We start from the raw sequence: 23,356 nt of genomic DNA on the forward strand, positions 1-23,356 counted from the left end.
ATATTAAATCTTACTTCATCATACCAATGCACATGTTGTTTTTGAAAATGTATGGAAGAATTTGATCTCCAGCATTTTTATCTGTCAGTGGACATTTCTCTAGGACCCTACTGAGTAACTGTCATTTTTATACAGTAACATGTCCAGTGCTTGGGTCTTAAACAGATGAGAATATGGAAAGGCGTGTTCTGAGGACAGGCAGGAAACTACATATGGATATGATGCTCTTACACTATTTGGTATGTGAGATAATCAGAGAAATCCCACAGCAAGACTGAGATTAATAAAATTCCATCTCTACTCTGTGTCAGTTTTGTCGTGAACTGAGTAGTCGTCCATCCCTCTAGGTTGAATATCTTCCTACTCCCTGGGATTTTTTAGGTCATACCTTACGCTATAGATTTGATTAAGTTATATGTGCATTGATGCATGACCTTCCTATGTTCTTCTTTCATTCATTGTCTCTTCCATCTTTCAGTGTCTAATTTTGCAAATGAGGTTTATTTTGTTTTTCTGCCTCTTGGAATGCTGACAGGATCCAGCTACCCAAAAGACCACTGAATATGTTCTCAGTGGATAAGAATGGCTCACTAGTATTTTGCAGAATAGTAAATAGTGGTAGGCCAGTGCCCCTAAACACCCAATTACTGGGGTTTGGACTCTATTTTTTAAATGTTTTTTAAGCAGAATCTGACATTAGTCATATAATCTAAGTGCTGTGTAGATGTCACTGGGAAAGCAAATTGCTTGATCATAGGCATGTTGTTACTAGAATGTCCTCTTAACTATTCCAACTGACCACAGGGGGAAATTATATGAGGGTGGACTGGGGAGGGCAAAGACCATGTAGTTAGACTTATCTGATCATCTGGGTAATATTTTTTAAATTTTTCATTGAATGATATATTTCTTCTTTCCTTATTTTAAACCATGAAAAGTTAAAAATAAAGTGACCTGATATCAATTTTTTTCAGGACATGTTTATAATTGATATACGTTTCCATTACTACTTACGGACCTGGGTGAATTGCACATTGGATGTTATTGGAACAGTTTTGGTCATTGCAGGAGCTTTACCACTCTTCATTCTGGGGGTTATTCCCTTGGTGTTCCTCTATTTCACTATACAGGTAAGAACATGGATTTTTTATGTGTATTAATAACATAAGTTCACAGTCAAATATAGGTTCAGACCCACGTCAATGGTTAGTTAGTTCATGTTCTCCAAAAAGCAGATTCCAAGAAAGGATTCCATATAGTAGAGAGTTCCTGGGGAATGCCTATAAAAGATAAAGGAGAGGGAGCAAGAGAAGCCTGGGTGAGCCCTCAGACAGTGATATAGGTCTGATTCATGTGAGGTAGAGAAGAACATTGGGTAGGCAAAATCTTGGGTTCTAGGACGATTCCATGAAAGGTTCCTTGCAAGAATGGGAAGTCTACCAGTGTCGCCTATTGGAGTGTCCGATGGGTCCCTGAAATGGGCCTGCTTTAGCACCCCTTCCATACTCAGTCATTGCCTGGAGGCAACCTGTGGGAAACATGGCCTCCATGTTCATAGAGTAGTAGATCCAGAGGGACAGCGGCTGACCAGGCTGCCAGTTAGCTGTGCCCCCTGTGGCTGCAGAACTGAGTCGTGCATTTTTATGGCCATCACAAAATCTATATGGTGTTTACATTTTAGCAGAAAGTGAATTGGCCTATAAATCCAAAAGAGAAACCAGTAACTGACTTTTTGTCATGTTATCCTTAACATCAGCAAAGGACTCCTAGAAGAACTAAACAGATCTCTCATGATATGTATCTCTGTATTCTAATTAAAATGTGGTCAACCACATTCCAAAATTATGTCACTGCGAGGCTACAGTGTAAAAGAAAATTTCTTAACACATACTTAATTTAAAAATGAAACCATTTTGAGGCTCTTTACATAAAAGGATACAGTTCTTATAGTTCAATGTTTTCCCGAAACTCAAGTTTTAAAATTCATATTGGAATTTAATCTGCCCCAACCAGAATGTTAATCATGTTCTCATTCCTACACCTATGCTATTATTATTCCTCCTTCTTCCTATGTTTTCCCTATTCTGTCTGCCTGACTGAATCTTACTTACCCTTCATGGCCTAGGTCATATTTCATTTCTATGTGAAGTATTCTCTACCAAAATAGTGCTAAGAGATCAGACTCATCCAGGTATTATGGATTTATTATACTGCTAGTATTATAGGCTATCTTTTTTAGACCACATATTGTCTCACCAATGAGATTGTAAGTCCTCCAGGGAAGACACTGTGTCTTAGGGCTAAAAGACAAAAATCTGGGATATGAGGGATGGTATTGAGAATCAATTGTACCTGCTTAAAAAAAAAAAAAAAAAAAAAAAAAAAAAAACAGGGGCTCCTGGGTGGCTCAGTTGTTAAGCATCTGCTTTGGCTCAGGGCATGATCCCGGCATTCTGGGATTGAGCCCCACATCAGGCTCCACTGTTGGAAGCCTGCTTCTTCCTCTTCCACTCCCCCTGCTTGTGTTTCCTCTCTCGCTGGCTGTCTCTGTCTCTGTCAAATAAATAAATAAATAAAATCTTCAAAAAAACAAAATAAACCAAAAAAACCCTCATATCCCAAATGAAAATAAATGTGATAGTCTTGTGGTTGGTTACCTCTAATAGGATGACCAGGAGTGGAAATGAGTCTTAGAAACCATATCTTGTTAGGGGACACTGTATAGGGTGAGCCCTGAATGTGAATTCAGGAGCCTCAAATTCTAGTTACTTTCCTGACTCCTATGCTTGGCTTATCACTTCCGTTTCCGGGCTTCCTTGCTTCCCCCTGTAAAATAGGTTTTCTTTATGACAGTACTACTCAAAGGATGGTCCCTGGACCTATGGACCATACCCCAGACCCATTGAATTAGAGTCCCTGGACCTATGGACCATACCCCAGACCCATTGAATTAGAGTCCCTGGACCTATGGACTATACCCCAGACCCATTGAATTAGAATCTCTAGTTGTACCTCTTTTTACAAAAATCACATTTTACAATATATATATTTATATTTTATATATTATATTATAATATATATATATTTAATTTGTTAATCACATCCTAATAGAACTGGGAGGAAATAAAGAATCTATCAGGGTAAGGCCCAGAGTCTGTGTTTTAACAAATCCTCCAGGTGATTTCTACTAAAATGTGAGAAACATGATCTAGACCAATGGTTCTTAAGCTAAATACTCTGGATAGATTCGTGGAAGGACTCCAGGGCTTCTACAATTCACTGAAATTTTATGAAAATTTCTTTATGACTATCTCTGAAGTCCCCTTGCAGTCCCAGAATGCCGTAATCCTCTGTGTTCTCCAGGGCACTTGCATAGAGCAGAGCTGGTAGACTGCAAGTTGACAGGTAGTTTCAGATATGTTTTTGCTCAGCTTGCTCAGTGTTTTTACCAAAATGAAGACATTTTCAAATCAGGAATTTTATGTAAAACTCCAGATCCAAATATTTTCCTGAAAAAATTGCAAGAGGTGGCAACTCTTGATTTTCATTTCCAATTTGTAGCGATTATCTGGGGCTGATGAATGATGGTCCAATTAACTCAGGGTGTGCTCCCTCCAGCTCTCCAGTCTCCCCCCATCCCAATTAGTCTCAACCAAGTTAGAGGAGAAGTAGCCCATTACACTTGTGGCTGCACTGGTGGGTGTTGTTTTTTTTTTTTTGTAGACAAAAAAAATAATTCCTTTTTTCTAATAATTATATTTAGATACAAAAATATTGTCAGTACATTTGGTTGACTTCCTCCATTTAATGGGTTAACTAGGGAGTTTCGAACATGTGACATAGAGCTTCTTCCATAGTAGGTCCTCAATAATGGTTGTTTGAAAGGATTATCAAAGTGGAGCTTTGCCCAATTCTGTTCTAGTTACGCTGTCCAGAATTTGGGCTTTTTACTGTTCCAGGGGTGTATCAGTTTCTTAAGGCTCCTGTAACAAATTTGGTAGCTTAAAACAACAGCCATTGTATTCTTTCACATTTCTGCAGGCTAACAGTCCAAAATCAAGGTGTAGGCAGGGTTGGCTCCTTCTGCAGCCTTTGAGGGAGAGCTGGCTTCCTGCTTCTCTCCTAACTTCTGGTGGCTGTCAGCAATCCTTGGTATTTTCTTTGGCTCATGCACACGTTACTCCAAACTCATCTTCACATGGCTTTCTCCCTGTGTCTTTGTCTTCTCTTTTTCTGTCTCCTACAAGGACACTCAGCATTGGATTTAGGGCCCACCCTAAATCCAGGATGATCTCATCTCAAGATCCTTAATGACATCTGCAAAGATTCCATTTCCACATAAGGCCATGTTCACAGGAACTGGCATTAAAACTTGAACTTCGCTTTTTGGGGTCACTCAAATGTCTTGCCATTTTCAAACCATCGAAGCAATTTCTGCTCCATCTTTCCAACTGCCTCTTTCTGTCTTTGGGTTAGAGATACTACGTGGCGAGTTCTCGGCAGATTCGACGGTTGGCAGGAGCATCCCGCTCTCCTATCATTTCACACTTTAGCGAGACTTTATCAGGAGTGTCCACTATCCGGGCATTTGGGCACGAACAGAGGTTCATCCAGCAAAACAGAGAGGTGGTGAATGAGAACTTGGTCTGTTTCTACAATAACGTAATTTCAAACAGGTAAGTCATATCCATATACCTACTTCAAGACCAGTCTCTTTTTAGATGTCTTGTGCACTACCTTTTTTTTTTTTTTTATTATATTATGTTAGTCACCATACAGTACATCCCCGGTTTCCGATGTAAAGCTCAATGATTCATTAGTTGCATATAACACCCAGTGCACCATGCAATACGTGCCCTCCTTACTACCCATCACCGGTCTATCCCATTCCCCCACCCCCCTCCCCTCTGAGGCCCTCAGTTTGTTTCTCATAGTCCATAGTCTCTCATGTTTCATTCCCCCTTCTGATTACCCCCCCTTTCTTTATCCCTTTCTTCCCCTACCGATCTTCCTAGTTCTTATGTTCCATAGATGAGAGAAATCATATGATAGTTGTCTTTCTCTGCTTGACTTATTTCACTTAGCATTATCTCCTCCAGTGCTGTCCATGTTGCAGCAAATGTTGAGAATTCGTTCTTTCTGATAGCTGAGTAATATTCCATTGTATATATGGACCACAACTTCTTAATCCAGTCATCTGTTGAAGGGCATCTCGGCTCCTTCCACGATTTAGCTATTGTGGACATTGCTGCTATGAACATTGGGGTGCATATGGCCCTTCTCTTCACTACATCTGTATCTTTGGGGTAAACACCCAGTAGTGCAATGGCTGGATCATAGGGTAGCTCAATTTTTAACTTTTTAAGGGACCTCCACACTGTTTTCCAGAGTGGCTGTACCAACTTGCATTCCCACCAACAATGTAGGAGGGATCCCCTTTCTCCACATCCTCTCCAGCAATTGTTGTTTCTTGCCTTGTCTATTTTTGCCATTCGTGCACTACCTTTTAAACAGAAAGCGTGTTTTGTGATGGCATTTCATCAAATTATTTAAAAAAAGAAGAAAGCCTTAAATATTTCTAATATTTAATATACATTTAAGTTAAAATGCATCTATTTATATTCAAATAAAAACTACATGCTACTTTATATGAAAATAAGGTCCCAAGGTTTTTTTTTTTTAATATTTGTTTATTTGAGAGAGACAGAGAGAGAGAGACAGAGAGCGAATGAGGAGAGGGTCAGAAGGAGAGAATCTTTAAGCTGAGCACGGAGCCCGATGTGGGGCTCAATCCCATGACCCATGAGATCATGACCTGAGCCAAAACCAAGAGCTGGGTTCTTAATCGACTGACCCACCCAGGCGCCCCAGGTCCCAAGTTTTTGAAGGTTATATAGATGCTATTAGAATTTCTCATAATATGACTCTATGTTATATTTTGTATTTGTAGAATATATTTTATTTGCATACAATAATTTATATTTTAAATTTGAGGTCATTGTTTCACATAAAGGAGAAAAATGAAATATTAAATGGTAGCCGGGTACATTTTAGCTTTTGGAGACTAATTTTATTATATAAAAAGGATACGTAATCAGAAAGGTGATTGATTTTCCAGTAAGATTTTAAAACATGACGCATTGTTTTAGCTGGTGTTCTTTTGTGATTTTTAATTCTAAGTTTTAAAGCAAAGTTCTGCAAAAGTAAAGTGTGTTTTTATGCAGAGGAATCCTGTAATCTGTTGTCACTGCAATGATCCTATTATGACTGAGTTCTAAGTAAGTGAGGAAAAAAAGCAAGCAGCTATTGATGTTTACATTTTCATTTCCCAGAGGAGAGTTCATACTAAGTGCACCCAAATTTTTGCATCTCAGCTGAGGAATGTTTTCCATTATTACAGGTGGCTGTCTGTTAGACTCGAATTCCTTGGCAACTTAATGGTATTCTTTGCTGCCCTGCTTGCTGTGCTGGCTGCCAATTCTATAGAGTCAGCAATAGTTGGTTTGTCCATATCCTATGCCCTAAATGTAAGTACTAATGATTCTGTGGTAGTTGATGTGTTTATAATCCAATTAATTAAACTCTCTTCTCCTTTGCCTGTCTGAATTATAGATTGTATTAACGAAGTAATGAGAAACAAATCAGGATCACCCTGGAGGCTCATTTCTTCCTCCTTGCTACTAGCAGGAGGCTGGCTCAGCAATTCTAAGTTAGCTCACAGAAAGAACAGGCTGAGTGCTAGAAGTCTCAGAAATTCCTGGGGTTGCCTAGTTACCTAGAAGTTTCCTCTTCTCCTCTCCTTTAGATGTATAGAATGTAACAGTGGTAGGGCCTCTTTCCTCTTTCCATGGCCTGTCCTTCCAGTTTGCCCAGCCTAACCAAGGAGATAATCCAAACTCTGGGGAGAATATATGCTCTGCTTCTTCTTTCCTTGTAAGTTTTTCCCTAATAAGCCTTATTTTATATTACACTGAAAAGCACCCATGGTATGAGTGTGTTTATGCCCTTTTTGTAAAGTAGAATATTCCTTAAACTACTAAAAATAATTCACGTTACTTAGAAGATAAGTCTAGATGATTTGAGTACCTACCCTTCATCCCTTATCCAAAATGCCTTAGGCCAGTTGCATTTCAGAAATCAGAATTAAAAAAAAAAAAAAAGAAATCAGAATTTAGGCTTGTAGGGAAATATGATACACATACCGGAGTCAAGGTCTGGGGCTGAACCCCATAATCAAACTACTTGTTCTGCAGTGGAATGTGTGAAAGTTTACCCTAGGTGGGTTAAATAAAGACTCTAAAGAGCCCCATATCAGTTCTCAAGTCAGGTTGGCCATCAAATGATTTGGCACCAAACTTGAGAAAAAACTGAATTGGCAGAGTTTTTTGACTTTTAGAATAAGTTTTGAATTACAACCTATATATGTGGGTATGGTGAGAAGAAAGTATTAAAAAAAAAAAGAAGAAGAAGAGACGAGAGTGGTCAAAACTTAGGACAATCCTCTCTCCGATGAAAGATAGTGAGGAATGCCAAAGGTAATATTGTGCACAACTTTTTTCTCACTTGGGATGTTCCTTTCTTCCTTTCTTTCTTTCTTTCTTTCTTTCTTTCTTTCTTTCTTTCTTTCTTTCTTTCTTTCTTTCTTTCTTTCTTTCTTTCAGATTTTATTTATTTATTTGAGAGAGCGAGAGAGAGAAAGCACAAGGGGGGGGTCAGAGGGAGAAGCAGACTCCCTGCTGAGCAGGGAGCCCAATGCGGGACTTGATCCTGGGACTCCAGGATCGTGAGCTGAGCCTAAGGCAGATGCTTAAGCGACTGAGCCACCCAGGCACCCCGGGGTGTGCATTTCTTGAAGCAGATCCCATAATACTGGTGTTCATCATTCCTTACACCAAATGGGGACTCCTTCAACATATGTTGAACTATATCTTCTGCCAAAAAACCATTATTCATGATATGAATGAATTTAGTATACTTAAACACTTGTGTGTTTATGTATAAATATGCTTACTTCTAAAGTTGTTAAATACTCAAAAGAGAGAATGTATATGAAAACCATGAAGAGTGAAACTTTATAAAGTACTGTTAACATTATGTATAAGACTAAAGAACCATTCATGAAGCTTGGGTTTTTTCCTCCAGATTACTCAATCTCTGAATTTTTGGGTGAGGAAAGCTTGTGAAATTGAAACCAATGCAGTTTCCATTGAAAGAGTTTGTGAATATGAAAATATGGATAAAGAGGTAAGCACTCCTAAATAACCAATAGATAGATGCAGGATTAAGGTATTTTAATGCACCTTGAATTGACATTTAAAAAAAATAAATTTTAAACAAAACCTGCTTTTCCAAATTCGTGTTGTAATATTCAGCATTTCAATGAAATTAAAACCCAATCTACTGTTAAATACACCATTATTTTATATATCACTAAAATAGAAAAAATACGAGTCTCCTAAATTGCGATAGTACATAAATTATAAGATACGTTATGTTGTAAAGATTAACTATGATTACTTGTTTTTAGAAGGCATAATGATTTGTCCTCTACCAATGTAGAGTAAAATATGCAACCTAAGATTATAACTTTGTGAGGAATTTACGTTGTGAAAAGTGTCTTAGTATAGTCATGTCATAATTAAAGTCTGTGCAATTTTTAAATTAACTACATCTTTATTCTTAATACCTTCTGCTCCGTTTACTAATCATTAAAAATCTCTGTGGATGGGAAGGAGGAGGAGAATAAATCAGTCTGTTTTGTTCCCTTTAATTAATTATAATTCAGAAAGGAGAAGGGTTAGATTATTGACAGAGTATAATATTTGAGTTATCTGCATATTTTGCTCATCTGGGTTACTTCTACCCCCCAGTTCCATGAATTAACAAGACAGATGTTAAAGTTGACTTGAATTTCTGTATCTTCTTCAGTCCACCTTGTAAAGGTATCTAAATCATGAAATGTTCCTCTTTTGCTCATGACTCTCAGAAAGAGATGTCCCTCCTTCAAATAGAAAACCTGAGTTTCCGCTTATATTTTTGGTGGTATCTGTTCATGTCTTCTGTCAGACTTTGCTCCATTAACTACTTCTTGAATTTCTACATCTCTGCACCCTGACCCCTTGCCCCTCTCAACCTATATATATGCTAAAATATTATCTTCATCCTCCAACTCCTACCTAAATTTTGAATCTTCCCCTAGATTCTTCCCCAGGTCTTATCTTCCTTTTTCACACAAATTTCATGGAAGATTAATCTACCTTTACAACCCCCAATTATCAGTATTCAGTTTGCTCAGTCTATTACCATGTGGTGACCACTATATAATTTTATTGTTTTCTCTATTTTCTAGTTTTTTGTATACTTTGTATACTATACTTTTGTATATAAACTTCTTGTTTATGTATGTATAAATTTTTAACATATATTCTTTTCATATTGGAAAAAAATGAAATATGTAAAACACATACACCCACACTTTTTTTTTTTTTAAAGATTTTTATTTATTTATTTATTTGACAGAGATAGAGACAGCCAGCGAGAGAGGGAACACAAGCAGGGGGAGTGGGAGAGGAAGAAGCAGGCTCATAGCGGAGGAGCCTGATGTGGGGCTGGATCCCATAATGCTGGGATCACGCCCTGAGCCGAAGGCAGATGCTTAACCGCTGTGCCACCCAGGCGCCCCCACACTTTTTTTTTTTTAAATCAACTTCAGGGTGCCTGGGGGCTCAGTCGTTAAGCGTCTGCTTTCAGCTAAGGTCATGATCCTAGGGTCCTGGGATTGAGCCCTACACCCGGCTCCCTGCTCAGCAGGAAGCCTGCTTCTCTTTCTCCCTCTCCCTCTCCCTCTCCCTCTCCCTCTCCCTCTCCCCCTGCTTGTGTTCCCTCTCTCGCTTTCTCTCTCTGTCAAATAAATAAATAAAATCTTTAAAAAAAAATCATCTTTATGTAATTTGATGCCGATGTGACACATATTGTTAAAAAAACTCTTGACTTGGAAGAAGTAAATTGTTCAGATAATTCTGTTTACCCTCCTGTAACCCCATTTCTCTGTACCTATGTACAAAAGAATTCTCTGACAGAGCCTATTCTTTTCTCATTCTCTTTTGGACTCTCTCTAAACAGGCTTTAAATCCCACCATTCCACTGAACCTGCCCTTGTCAAGATCACCAGTGGTCTCCGTTCAGTCCTCACTTGACCTGATCCATCCTCTGACACTGGTGATCACTCCCTCTGATGAAAACATTTCACCTCGCTGCCCAAACACCACACTCTTTTGCCTCCTGCTGTTCCTCCAACATCCCAGGCAGGCCCTTGTCTCAGGACCTCAGCATGTGCAGTTAATCATCTGCCTGGAATCCACATGGCTTGTTCTCGTATCATATCCAACCAAGACTTCCCTATCCACCCTACTTAAAATTACACCGTCAGCACTAACCTTGCCTATCTCCCATCTTCCGAAGCTTTATCACTATCTAACATTTTACATATGTTGTGTGGTTCTGTCTCTCTCTGACATCCTGTATGCTCTGTAGGGACAAGAATTTATATCTGTTTTGCTCACTAATGAATCTTCATCAATTGAAGCCCTGACTAGCATAGTAAATACTCAGTATTTGGGCAAGGAATGAATGACAAACTGTCCTCATCTCAGCTAAAATTTCAAGCAGGTTACCTTCAGCAAGTTTGTAGAGTTTTAGAAGATTCTTCTTAATAATTGTATAGAAGATGGGAAGCCTTGTTACATCCAAAAACTTATTTCTAAGCTTTTTTTGTAACTAGATGAGAAGTTTTATATTGGTAATAATTTAATTATTTTCAGGAGGTCATAATATCCATGAATGTTTTCTATCACTTTTGTTTATATTCATGATTTTTTTTGGTGATTATTATAATATTTCTTTGTTTTAAGGCACCCTGGATAATGTCTAAAAGGCCTCCATCACAATGGCCTGATAAAGGGATAGTGGAATTTATTAATTATCAGGCTCGATACCGAGATGATCTTGGTTTAGCATTACAAGATATCACTTTCCAGACTCATGGTGAAGAGAAGGTACCATATATATTTCATAAGTTTGACTTTCCCTTTTATCTGAATTCATTCATTGTAAGGTCAAACTATGATATGGTATTGAATGTAAGATGGTCATTGTTCAAATTTCATATAAAAGTTATAAACTCATGTGGTTGGTGTGTACAGAAAAAAGTTTTCCTCTTTAAAAAAAGTATTTTTAAATTGTGCATACTATATTATGAAGTATAATTTTAGTATACTTTATTTTTTCAGCTTTATTGAGTTATAATTAACAAGTAAATATTGCATATATTTAAAGTGTACAACGTGATGGCTTGATATATATACATATATATGGGTGTATGTGTGTGTGTATATTTATATATATATTATATATATAAAAGATTACCACAATCAAATTAACACATCCATCACTTCACATAGTTACAAGGTTTTTTGTTTTTGTTTTGTTTTAATTTTTTTTGGATGTGGTAGGAACACTGAAGATCAACTATCTCAGCAAATTTCAAGTATATAATACAGTACTATTAACTATAGTCACCTCACTGTACTTTAGATCCCCAGAACACATTCTTCTTATTTATCTGAAAGTTCATTTCCTTTGACCAGCATCTTCCCATTCTCCCCACCCCTCAGTCCCTGGTAACCACCGTTTGCTCTGTGCTTTTGAGTTTGACTTTTTTAGATTCTGAATATAAGGAAGATCTTACAGTATTTATCTTTCTTCATCTGGTTTATTCCACTTAGCATAATGTCCACCAGGGTCATCTATGTTGTCACAAATGGCAGGATTTCCATCCTTTTTATGGCTGAATCATTCTGGTGTATATGTATATATGTATACATTTTCATTATCCATTCTTCTATGGACAGACACTTTGGTTGTTTCCACATCCTGGCTATCGTGAATATGAACACGGGAGTGCAGATTTCTCTTCAGGATACTAATTTCATTTCCTTTGGATATATACCCAGTAGTAGTATACTTTATTTTTACTTCTTCTATTAAGTAAAGAGCAATTGTTTTATTAGACAATAAAATCAAGTTACCTAAAATACAGTAAATCCAAAGGAGAGAATATTTGTGTAGTCATTGATATCATGTTTTCCAGGATTATTAGTGAGAAGAGAAAATACTTGAGATGTAATTTGATTACTAAAAGCTATATATGAAACTGTTTATAGTGTATCAGTTTTCTGTTTTAAAAAAGCAGACAGGTAGACTACGTTAGCAAAAATCCTAGAACGGTTGTAAAACATAAATCGTGGTTCTCTTCAGGTGACAGGATTATAAATAATTTCTACTATAGTTTTTCCCACATTTTCCAGAATGTCTTATGAAAACATATTATTTCCTTAGAAAGGTTTTACAAGAAAATAAAAGTAAAAAATGAGGAAAAAAATTGACAACAACGTCCCACTTTTCTTTCTTAAAGACCTGGCTTTTATATATAAACCCCAAACATCTCTTTTTCTAACCCTCTGAACCATGTCCACTGTAGTAATACCAAGGACAAAAAATGTCTTTGGAACAAAGAAAGTCATTGTGGAATTTTGATTCTCCCATTTAATTCAACAGATTCTTGATATTTCTAGTATAGTGTGTCAGATTTAAGATTTAAGATCTTTTATGAGAACAAATCAGCCCCCTTAAAGTTTTCTGTGCCTAATGTTCCCATTAAAACTGAGACACAAATCAACACCCAGAGGGATTGCTTTAATCCTCATGGTCAAAGGAATATGTGCAATCACTTGATATTTATGACAAACTGATTATTTTGTCCAGGAATCCAAGATCCTCAGATGTTACCCATAGCCGTCCTCAATAGTTTTAATGCCAGAGTTGTTTTGATACACCAAGGAAATTTGTAGACATTCCTTTGGATTTTCTATCCTTCTGGCAAAGGGTTCCTTCCCCTTTGTTTGTTTGTTAGTTTGTTTTATTTGGGGAAGGAGGGTAGAGAAGCCTCATTTTGAAAGTCCCAAGAAAACCACCCCATTATCAGTCATCTTTGGCCACATTCTGAATAGCTAGTCTCAGGACGGTTCAGGAGTGATCTGCTCTTCCTGGTGCTGCTGGTATTCTCTAGTCAGGTGGTTATTAAATTACTCGAAAGTAGAGAAAACTCACATACTAACCTGAGCCTTTCCAGTGAGTAATGGGTATTTGGATAAAGACTGATCCTTAGAAGTCACATTACATCTTCCATGCCAGGCAGGGTTGTTCTGTTTGGCAAAATTCAATCCCGCTGACCTGACACCTAATGTATTTGGTGTCAGTGCAAAGGCCCCAGTCCCTTACAAAAAGCACAGTGCAAATGCTTTATGATCATTTCATTACAGATTGGAATTGTGGGACGGACTGGAGCAGGCAAATCAACACTTTCAAATTGTCTATTTAGAATTGTGGAAAGATCAGGAGGCAAAATTATTATCGATGGTATTGACATATCAACTATTGGACTTCATGACCTTCGGGGCAAACTTAATATTATTCCACAGGTAAAGCCTGCTTTGTCAGTAGACTTTCTTAACTCCCTTTAGGTGATCTTTTTTTTTTCTTTAAATGTCTTCCTTCCAAGCAACTAAATTCATTTTTAGAAGCCAGAGCATTTAAATGTGTTATGAAAAATCACTACATAACTGAATCCTATTAAACACTCTTACTCTAAAACAGTCTTTCTAAATGCATTTATCCATTTGAAAAACTGATATGTTGCTTTACAAGTTTCCTTCATAATAGTAAATGCAAATAAAATTTGAATGAAGAGATCAGACTGAAATGCATTGGTATTTTTTGGAAGAAAAAAATTACTGAGGCTTTTGCCTAATAGGTAGAACGAGTGTAGAATTTTGCCCCTTTGATTTGAAGTTTAAAAACATTTTAAAAGATGAAAAGAACAATAATTCAGTTAGATCATTTTTTCAAGTCCTTTGATTTGTCTATCTGTGGCATCAAAGGAACCTGATCATTAACAAATATGCAAATTGGCTCAAGAATATTTATCTACAGTCAAAGATGACTTGTTCAGTTGAGTTTGAGAGATTTAAGCTGAGCATTTATGAGATATCTTTGTATTACCTTCTAAAAATATCTTAAAATATAATCTCTTTTCAATATTGTTTAGAAATACACTTTTAGGGGCGCCTGGGTAGCGCAGTCGTTAAAGCGTCTGCCTTCGGCTCAGGGCGTGATCCCGGCGTGCCGGGATCGAGTCCCACATCGGGCTCCTCTGCTGGGAGCCTGCTTCTTCCTCTCTCACTCCCCTGCTGTGTTCCCTCTCTCGCTGGCTGTCTCTCTGTCACATAAATAAATAAAATCTTTGGGAAAAAAAAAAAAAAAGAAATACACTTTTATTCATGAATTTACTTCAAAAGCAAATGTGAATGGAATTCTGGCAGAGAAAAAATTTAATGAAGAAGAGAGATATTAGTCATTCCTCTCTTATAAGCAAATACAGGTGTAGTAAAATACAGTTTCACCAGGCATGTTGGTATATTGGAAAGAGCGTGGACTTTTCCTATTCAAATTCTAGTCAACCACTTACCTTCTGTGTGGCTTTGAACAAGAGCTCTTTGGACCTGAGCTGACCCTCCAGTTCAGTCTCTGGGAAATGGGGATATTGACTTCCATCTTTCTGAGTTGGTATGCTGATTGATAATATTATATACATACTATAGTTTGCATTTATTCTATTCTATGTTATTGTCTCTGACTAAATGGTAGCTACCATCATCATTATTATTGTAATTGGTGTTGACATTGTTAATGAGAAGGAGAAAGATGATCAGGAAATGTATAATGATTTAATTCACTTACAGCTTATCCTGATTCTCTTCTGCTTTTGTTTTCAATATAAAATGAATTTTATAACTACTTAGGTTTGATTGTTTTGCTTTTTCTTTATTTTCTGAATCTGATTTTTAAAAAAATGTGTATGTGCCTCATGTGACAGTAAGATTACTGGTGACAATTTTGTCCTCTAGGATCCTGTTTTATTTTCTGGTACCCTTCAAATGAACCTGGATCCCTTAGACAAGTATTCTGACAGTGAGCTGTGGGAAGTGCTAGAACTGTGTCACTTAAAAGAGTTTGTGCAGTCCCTTCCCAAGAAGCTGCTTCATGAGATTTCAGAGGGAGGTGAAAACCTCAGGTAAGCTGCTAAGAGCACAGCTTGGCCAAGTTACTCATTCCAAGGCTCCTTAGAAACTCTGAGTTAGACTCAAAGAGAAGTTGCTCCTGAATCACCCAGGACCTCCTTTGGTCTGTGCAAAGCACACAATTGCTGATTCCTTCTAGGGAAGAGGGACAAGGAATATAATGGTAACCACTGGCTGGGAAACTGCTGGTGAAGGAAAGAAAGGGGAAAAAAGAGGGGCGCCTGGGTGGCACAGCGGTTAAGCGCCTGCCTTCGGCTCAGGGTGTGATCCCGGCGTTACGGGATCGAGTCCCACATCGGGCTCTTCCGCTATGAGCCTGCTTCTACCTCTCCCACTCCCCCTGCTTGTGTTCCCTCTCTCGCTGGCTGTCTCTATCTCTGTCAAGTAAATAAATAAAATCTTTAAAAAAAAAAAAAGGGGAAAAAAGGAACAATACAGTATGAAAAGTCACTATTTAATTGACTCTTCTTTTGTAAAGACTCCTATTTGAATAGCTTTCTTCCTTAAGAATGTAATAAATGGCTCCTTTTTCCTTCGTGGCTGTTTGATACCCAATGACAGTCCCTTTCACCTGACCAGAGACCCAAGGAAAGTGAGCTAGATCCCCTCAAGCCCTGCACTGCATGACTCGGTCTCTGACTGCTCTCCCTATCTCTCTCCGTTTCTGCCGCATTGGCCTCCTTGCTGTTTCATGAATATGCCAGGCCAGCTCTTGCCTGCCTCAGGGATTTGGCATCTGCTGTTCCCTTTGCCAAGAAGAAGTTTCCACTGGAAATCTGCATGGCTCACTGTCCCCTTCCTAAGGGTCTTGAATTTAAAGGCAACACCCTCAGTCCACTGAGGGTTTCTTTGGCAGGCCCATCTAAAATGTCCACCCCACGCCCACACTCTATACCCTCCCCTTCTGTGTGCTTGAATTCTTCTTATTACTATGCATTTTACTCACATATCATGTTTATTTTTTTCTGTCTTCCCACGACAATGTAAACTCCACGTAGAGATTTTTGTCCCTTTTGACAAAATAAATATTTCTTGAGTAAAAGAATGAATGAAAGTGTGGCTTAGAAAGAGAGTGAGTAGTGATATAATCAGAATTTGAGAACAGGAAGTGTGTAACCATAGAGGCCACTGTAGAAATTATTTTACTATTTTTTTTAACAGCGTTGGACAAAGGCAGCTTGTCTGTCTTGCTCGTGCTTTGCTTCGAAAAACAAAAATCCTCATTTTGGATGAGGCAACAGCCTCCATTGATTTTGAGACTGATAATTTGGTGCAGACCACAATCAGGAAAGAGTTCTCTGACTGCACCATCCTGACGATTGCTCATAGACTGCACTCTATCATCGATTCAGATAGGTAAGCTTTATTTGGTTTCAGAAATAAAACACATCTATATATCTCTCTACAGTGATAGCCACTGAATATACCAAACATACTAATTGCCGCTAATAAAGGATTGTATCCATGCTGACAGATAGAAAATTTTCCTGAATAGTAGGAAACATATTTTCCAAACAATTAGAAGAATATGTTAATGCTAAAAAAATATTAGAAAACTGGATATACTTCTTGAGTTCAATAGTACCCATATTTTGTAGTGACATAACTCACATGGTAATCTACGTTTTACATTAGCAAGAAAAATAAAGATAAACCGGAAAACTGATTTAGGTTACCTGACTGGATTCTTTTTGCATTGCAGGGTACTTGTTCTAGACTCTGGAAGGATTACAGAATTTGAAACACCACAGAATTTGATATGCCAGAAAGGACTTTTCTTTCAAATGCTAACAGAAGCTGGAATAACACAAGACTCAGTGACAAAATAATAAGTACTTTTAGCTATAGATTGATTATACTGAATAAAAAATAGATTAATATCTTTAAAAATAACAATGGGGAGAACTGCACAAAGGCAGGCCTCTGGCTACATGTTGGCATAAATACCAAAAAGCATCAGTGTTCCAACTATCCTGGGCTGCACCCAGTCTTCTCTCTTTCACTCATGCCTTCTGGAATATCTATCTGCCTTCTCCGTATTGCCCAAAGTGCTACGTGCCATGTATCCTTTAAGTCTCTGACTTCGTTCAGGGGTCACCTTCTCCGTGAAGTGTCCCTTGATTTCTCCTCTGCTCTCCAGTCCGATCTAGTTATCCCTTTCTGTACTCTCACCATCCCCGTGTGCATACAGGTTTCATGGCAGGGACCACAGTCTATTGTCATTATTTTAGTCTGCCTTCCCATTAAAGCTACTTGAAGGCAAGTAGCCAGTGTCGGTCATCTTTGTACGTTAAGTTCCTAGCATAGTGATTTTCATCTAGTTGATACCCAGCCAATGTTTGAAGAATTAACGACGTAGCATTTTTGAGTAATATAATACAGGGATTTATAGACAGACATAATATGTGTTGAGCCACTGTACAGTATATAAAATGATGGGGGAATCACAGAAAAAATCTTAGGAGTACTCAGTAGCTTTTTGGAAATTGTAATTATATATTAACTGAATTTTGTGGTGTACTTCATTTAAAAATAATATTTTATAATATTTTTTACTATTGACTTTGAGTAAAAAACAATACTTTCTATGCAACATTCTTTTTTGGGCTGGATTAACCTCTATGACTTATGTATCAGATAGTATGCATTCACAAGAAGATTCTTGACTTGCAATACTAATCATATTTTGAAGGACTTTTTAATTGAGTAGTTTTATGTAATAGAAGCAATATTATTTCTTGAATTGCCCTTCAAATTTTAGGTGTTCAAATTTTAATGCTATTTTCCTCTTAAGATGGTCTTAATAAAATATTTTAACATGTTCTTGAAGACCTAGCAACTATTTCTTTTATTTACCTTTTCTCCTTCCTGTGCACAACCACGTACGACCTCGCTTCATCCCCTACAGGTATTTATGAAAAGTTGCCTTAGGTTATAAAACCTTATATTATCTAAAGCCTCCTGCCATTAGAACGTAAGCCACTAGAAGTGTTATCCTGTCTTTACAGTCCCTGAAGTGCCCATCAGTGTTTTGCACTCAGTAAACAATGAATAAATATCTGTTGAATTCCATTAAGAAAGAGATCTAGACTCCAACAAATGGTGCTGAGAAAGTAGGACGCCTACCTGCAAAAGAATGAAACTGGACCACGTTCTTACACTGTACACAAAAATAAACTCTAAGTGGATTTTCAAAAAGACCTAAATGTGAGACCTGAAACTGTAAAACTTCTAGAATAAAACATAGTAATTTCTTTAACATTGGCCTACCAACATTTTTCTAGATACATCTCCTCAGGCAGGGAAACAAAAGCAAAAATAAATTGTTGGGCCTATATCAAAATAAAAAGCCTCTGCACAGTGAAGGAAGCCATCAACGAAATGACACAGCAACCTACTGAATGGAAGAAGATATTTGCAAATGATAGATCTGATAAGGGTTACTATCCAAAATACATAAAGAATTTTTATAACTCAATAGTCAGATCAAGTAATCCAATTAAAAAGGGGCAGAGGACCTAAATAGACATTTTCCCAAAAAGGACATAGACGTGGCCAACAGACACATGAAAAGAGACTCAACATCACTCACCATCAGGGAAATGCAAATCAAAACTACAGCGTGATATCACCTCACATCTGTCAGAATGGTGAACATCAAAAGGACAAGAAATAATGAGTGTTGGCAAGCATGTGGAGAAAAAGGAAACTTATGCACTGTTGGTGGGAATGCAAATTGGTATAGCCACTGTGGAAAACAGAATGTAGTTTCCTCAAAAAATTAAAAATAGAATTACCATATCACCCAGTAATTCTGCTACTAGGTATTTACCCAAAAAACCTGAAAATGCTAATTTGAAAAGATACATGCACTCCAATGTTTATTGTAGTACATATTCTTCCAGTGTTTTCATTATCAATAGCCAAGATATAGAAGCAACCCAAGTGTCCATTGATAGATGAATGGATAAAGAAGATACATATAATGGAATATCACCAGCCATAAAAAAAGTGAGACTTTCCCATGTGCAACAACATGGCTGGGTGTAGAGGGTATAATAGTGAAAGAAGAAGAGTCAGAAAAGGATAAAGACCATATGATTTCACTCATATGTTGACATTAAGAAATAAAACAAAGATGAGAAGATAAAAACCCCCCAAAAAACCAGACTCAAATACAGAGAACAAACTGGTGGTTGCCAGAGGGAAGATGGGTGGGGGGATGGCTGAAATAGGTGCAGGGGATTAAGAGTACACTTATTGTGATGAGCACGGAGTCATGTAGAGCATTATTGAATCATTATACTGTACACTTCGGGATAACTGGAGATTAAAATAAGATGGAGTCCCGAGTGGTATGCAATATGGTATCCTATTATTATCAGGTTATTATGTCACTTGAGAAGACAGCAGTCAGGACGGATCTAGTTCCTTCTAGTTTTCCTAATTCGCATCTTGCTAGCTGTCATTTTCCAAGCAAGTGGGCCACCTGTAGAATACTGAAATCAAGACTTATGGCTATACTGTAAGCTACATTTCTCTAAATGTGCTTACGGAGATGAAGAGTATCTAGGGAACTCATGGGGCTGCTCTGTGGCTGAATTAATAAGGTAATGGGTATGAACTGAGGAAAGGCTGCCTGGCTTCTCTGGATGATCGCTGACGAGGTAACCAGAGTTGCTCGCTTGTTATTTTTATAGATTGACCAGTCTGAGCCCAGAGTTAGTTATATAGTTGATCAAAGATAGGAGTCTTTTGTTTATCTCCTGAGCGTGGCACAAAGAGCAAAATAAAAATGAATGGATATAGGAGTGAAATGTAAAAATGGGTCATAACTTGAGAAATATTTGTGATGTTTATTTTAAAAATCTGAAAGATTGGAAAAAATATTTGCTCCACAATGTTTAGAAAGAAAATAAAGCACATGCATTGTTTTGTGTGCACCAAGGGAAGTGATATACGATCAATTTTTGAATTCATGCTTCAAAAATGTAACTCATCATTAATATACTTATGAATGATTATTGGTTTATTGCCAATATATGCAGTAGACAACATCATGTGGTGATCAGAGAGTAAGGCTGAAATAAATGATTTGGAACGAGTGACAGTGGAGTACAAACAGGAACTAGGTATACATATTGATGACACTTCAGTCACCACTAATTCCCTCTGAACATCTGCTTTTTGCTTTCTGTTCTGAGCCTTTGTGCAAGTCTCCAGGTAATACAGAACAGCCATCTGCTTTCCCTGTATTACCATATCAATTACAGAGGTAATGGATATGAATTAATGTTGACCATGATGTGGAAAGTCCTGTTGTTTCATATATTTTGTCTGATTATTTAGTCAAATGAGTTCCTTCTTACTGCGTCTTGGCCAGAAACGGAAGTCCAACAAATGATACTTGGACCAAATGTTTAACCACATAGTAAGGGCCATAAGTTTAAAAGCAGAAGGAAGAAGAGAAAGAAAACAAAGAAAGAAGGGTAAACAATTAAAGGATTTATTTTAATTTTTTAATTTTTTATTTTTTTAAGTAACTTCTATGCCTAACATGGGCTCAAACTCAGCCTTGAGATCGAGAGTTGTATGCCCTACCAACTGAGCCAGCCAGGCAGCCCTTATGGGGTTTATTTTTCTTAAGCAGAAAGAAGTCTCAAGGTAGAGAGGACAAAGTTGGCCAGCGTGGTTCCATAACACCACCAGGCTACTCTATCTTTTGCTCGAACATCATCCATAGCACATCTTGGTTGGTAGTTGCAAAAACCCATTGCTTTATCTCCAGCATTGTGTCTGCACTGCAAGAAGAAAGCAATGGTGAGAAACAAGACATTTAATAGCACAAATATGTAAACTTAAAAAAAAAAAGCCTGTGGAGTTTCTATCTAGTGACTTATGCTTACCTCTCAGTGGTCAGAATTGTATCACTAGCCACCCCTAGCTGCAAAGGAAGCTGGGAAAGTTTTTAACGCAATGGATGTTGCTGTAAACAACACGAGAATAGAAAAGATACTGCAATAGCGGTTAGTAGGTTCTTCCATAACTACTTTTTGCCACAAAGTCTTTTTCAATTAGAACTTCCCTCAGCAAAATTACCTTAGTTTAGCCAACTGGGAGACAGAGGAAGAGTAGTGATTACAACTACTAACTGAGATTCAATTTCCAATTTCCAATACTATGTAGGCCATGCTAGACGATTTAAGGTGAATGGATGTACTCTTAACAGGAGAAATGTATGTGTGTTTATGTGATATACATGTTAATAAAGTTACAAGGAGGTCTTTTAGGTAAGCCAAATGATAGTTAACTCAATGAGGTGTAAAACAAACAGCATTTGCTCTTGCTTTGACATCCAAATAATGTCTATTAATTCATATTATAAATTAAATAAATGCTTTACCAAGGAAAATTTATTTTCTTTCATACTTCATCAGGAGCATTTTCAATAACTTGCAGAAACTTGAGAACAATAGAATCAGGGTCTTGAGAATCTTAGGCAAAATAATAACCTATTTTATTGTGGCATTTTCTTACAATCCTACATAAATTGGCAAGTCACTGAACTCCTTTGCTTACTTCCTTATCTTTCTACTATAGCCATTTGTAATATCGAGTACTTTCTTTTCACTAGGTACTCACAAAAACCCATAAATTACTCAGAAATGTAAAGGATTAAATAGTAATATCAAAATCTTTAATGTTTATATTATCTGCTAAATAAGAAGTCTTTCATGGATAACATCCAGTAGTTTAGTAACTGAATAAAACTGATACTATGGGATTGTATTATGTGATGGATAAAGCAGCACAGCATTGCGTTTGAGCATGGATTGGATTTGAATCCTGCCACTTATTAGCTGTATAATCCTAGGGAAATTTCTTGACACATCTGTGCCTTAATTTCCCTATCTGAAAATGGGAATAATAGTACCTACCTACTTACAGGTTTGCTAGAACAAAACTAAATTGGTTATCATGAAAACATTTTTTTAAAGATTTTTATTTATTTATTTATTTATTTGAGAGAGAGATAGAGAGCAGGTGGGAAGGGCAGAAGCAGACTCCCTACTGAGCAGGGAGCCCCACACGGAGCTCAATCCCAGGACCCTGGGATTATGACCTGAGCTGAAGACAGTCACTTAACTGACTGAGCCACCCAGGCACCCCTATCACTAGAACATTTAGAACAGTACTGGTTCATAGCACTCTATTATCTATTTCTGAACAACGAATTAATCCAAAACTTAATGGCTTAAAACAACAAAAATATAATTTCCATGGGTCAGGAATCCACTTAGCTGGGCGGCTTTGGTTTAAGTCTCTCGTGAGATTATACTTAAATTTCAACCGTGGCCACATTATCTGAAGGAAGAGAGGGCTCACTTTTGAGAAGGCTCTCACAGTTGGAAGTCAGTGCTGTCCGCTGGGGTTCACCTCCATGTACCTCCCATCATTAGCAGGGAGTCATCACATCTTGCCGAAATTCAAAAGATCACAAAAGGAGATGAATACCGGAAAATAGGATCTTTGAAAGCTACACTGGAGGCTGCCTACCTCAATGGGGAACTGTGTTTTTGTTGGTTAAATAAACTAAATATGGGAGTGTCACCGTATTTTTCCTCATTTGAGTCCCTCAGCAATGGTTGTTCGAAAAACTATGAAGGAATCACAGGAACTATTGGAAAGTCAAGTCTACTATTTTTATTTAAGGGTTCATCTGAAAAGACTACATTAATCAAATGAATCTCTTTAAATATGTAAAATATGTATATTTAGTTTTTGTCCAAAGAATAAGACAAACTTTATTAGAAGATATGAAGTATTAATGAATCAACTAAAGGATTACAGTAGTCTGTTAGGCAGGATTATTCACTAACTATAGATTAATTTAGGGTTTTGCTCCATTATAGTCAAAGGTCATGAACTGGTATTCAGAATTCTGGAGCTGCTGTTCATATGATACAGGAACTGTCACTTCTAAATTAGGAAAATAAGTGGAAAAGGATATAAGCAACCCCAGAGTCAGGATGCAGGGCAGCGGGCAATACCTGCTGAGCTCACGTGCCAGGAGCATCACATCAGCTGTCCCCCCTTTTCACTTATAAACCTCAAAAACGTACTCTGGCCTGGTTGTGAATGGAAAATAAAATACACAG

General features: G+C 37.4%; 1 protein-coding gene across 1 annotated transcript in view; it reads left to right on the forward strand.

Moving 5' to 3' along the window:
• The window catches only part of LOC113246330 (multidrug resistance-associated protein 1-like), an 85,322-nt gene extending 67,296 nt beyond the window's left edge, over window positions 1–18,026 (forward strand). Inside the window, exons 20-28 of the mRNA XM_026486942.4 lie at window positions 975–1,130; window positions 4,477–4,676; window positions 6,401–6,527; window positions 8,143–8,244; window positions 10,911–11,054; window positions 13,380–13,538; window positions 15,024–15,190; window positions 16,359–16,553; window positions 16,900–18,026. Coding sequence (XP_026342727.3) covers window positions 975–1,130; window positions 4,477–4,676; window positions 6,401–6,527; window positions 8,143–8,244; window positions 10,911–11,054; window positions 13,380–13,538; window positions 15,024–15,190; window positions 16,359–16,553; window positions 16,900–17,026 — 1,377 coding nt within the window. The 3' untranslated portion in view covers window positions 17,027–18,026. The remainder of the gene's footprint in view (window positions 1–974; window positions 1,131–4,476; window positions 4,677–6,400; window positions 6,528–8,142; window positions 8,245–10,910; window positions 11,055–13,379; window positions 13,539–15,023; window positions 15,191–16,358; window positions 16,554–16,899) is intronic.
• Window positions 18,027–23,356: the final 5,330 nt, after the last annotated feature.

The sequence above is a fragment of the Ursus arctos genome, unplaced genomic scaffold, assembly GCF_023065955.2.
Source record: "Ursus arctos isolate Adak ecotype North America unplaced genomic scaffold, UrsArc2.0 scaffold_4, whole genome shotgun sequence".
Classification (NCBI taxonomy): domain Eukaryota; kingdom Metazoa; phylum Chordata; class Mammalia; order Carnivora; family Ursidae; genus Ursus; species Ursus arctos.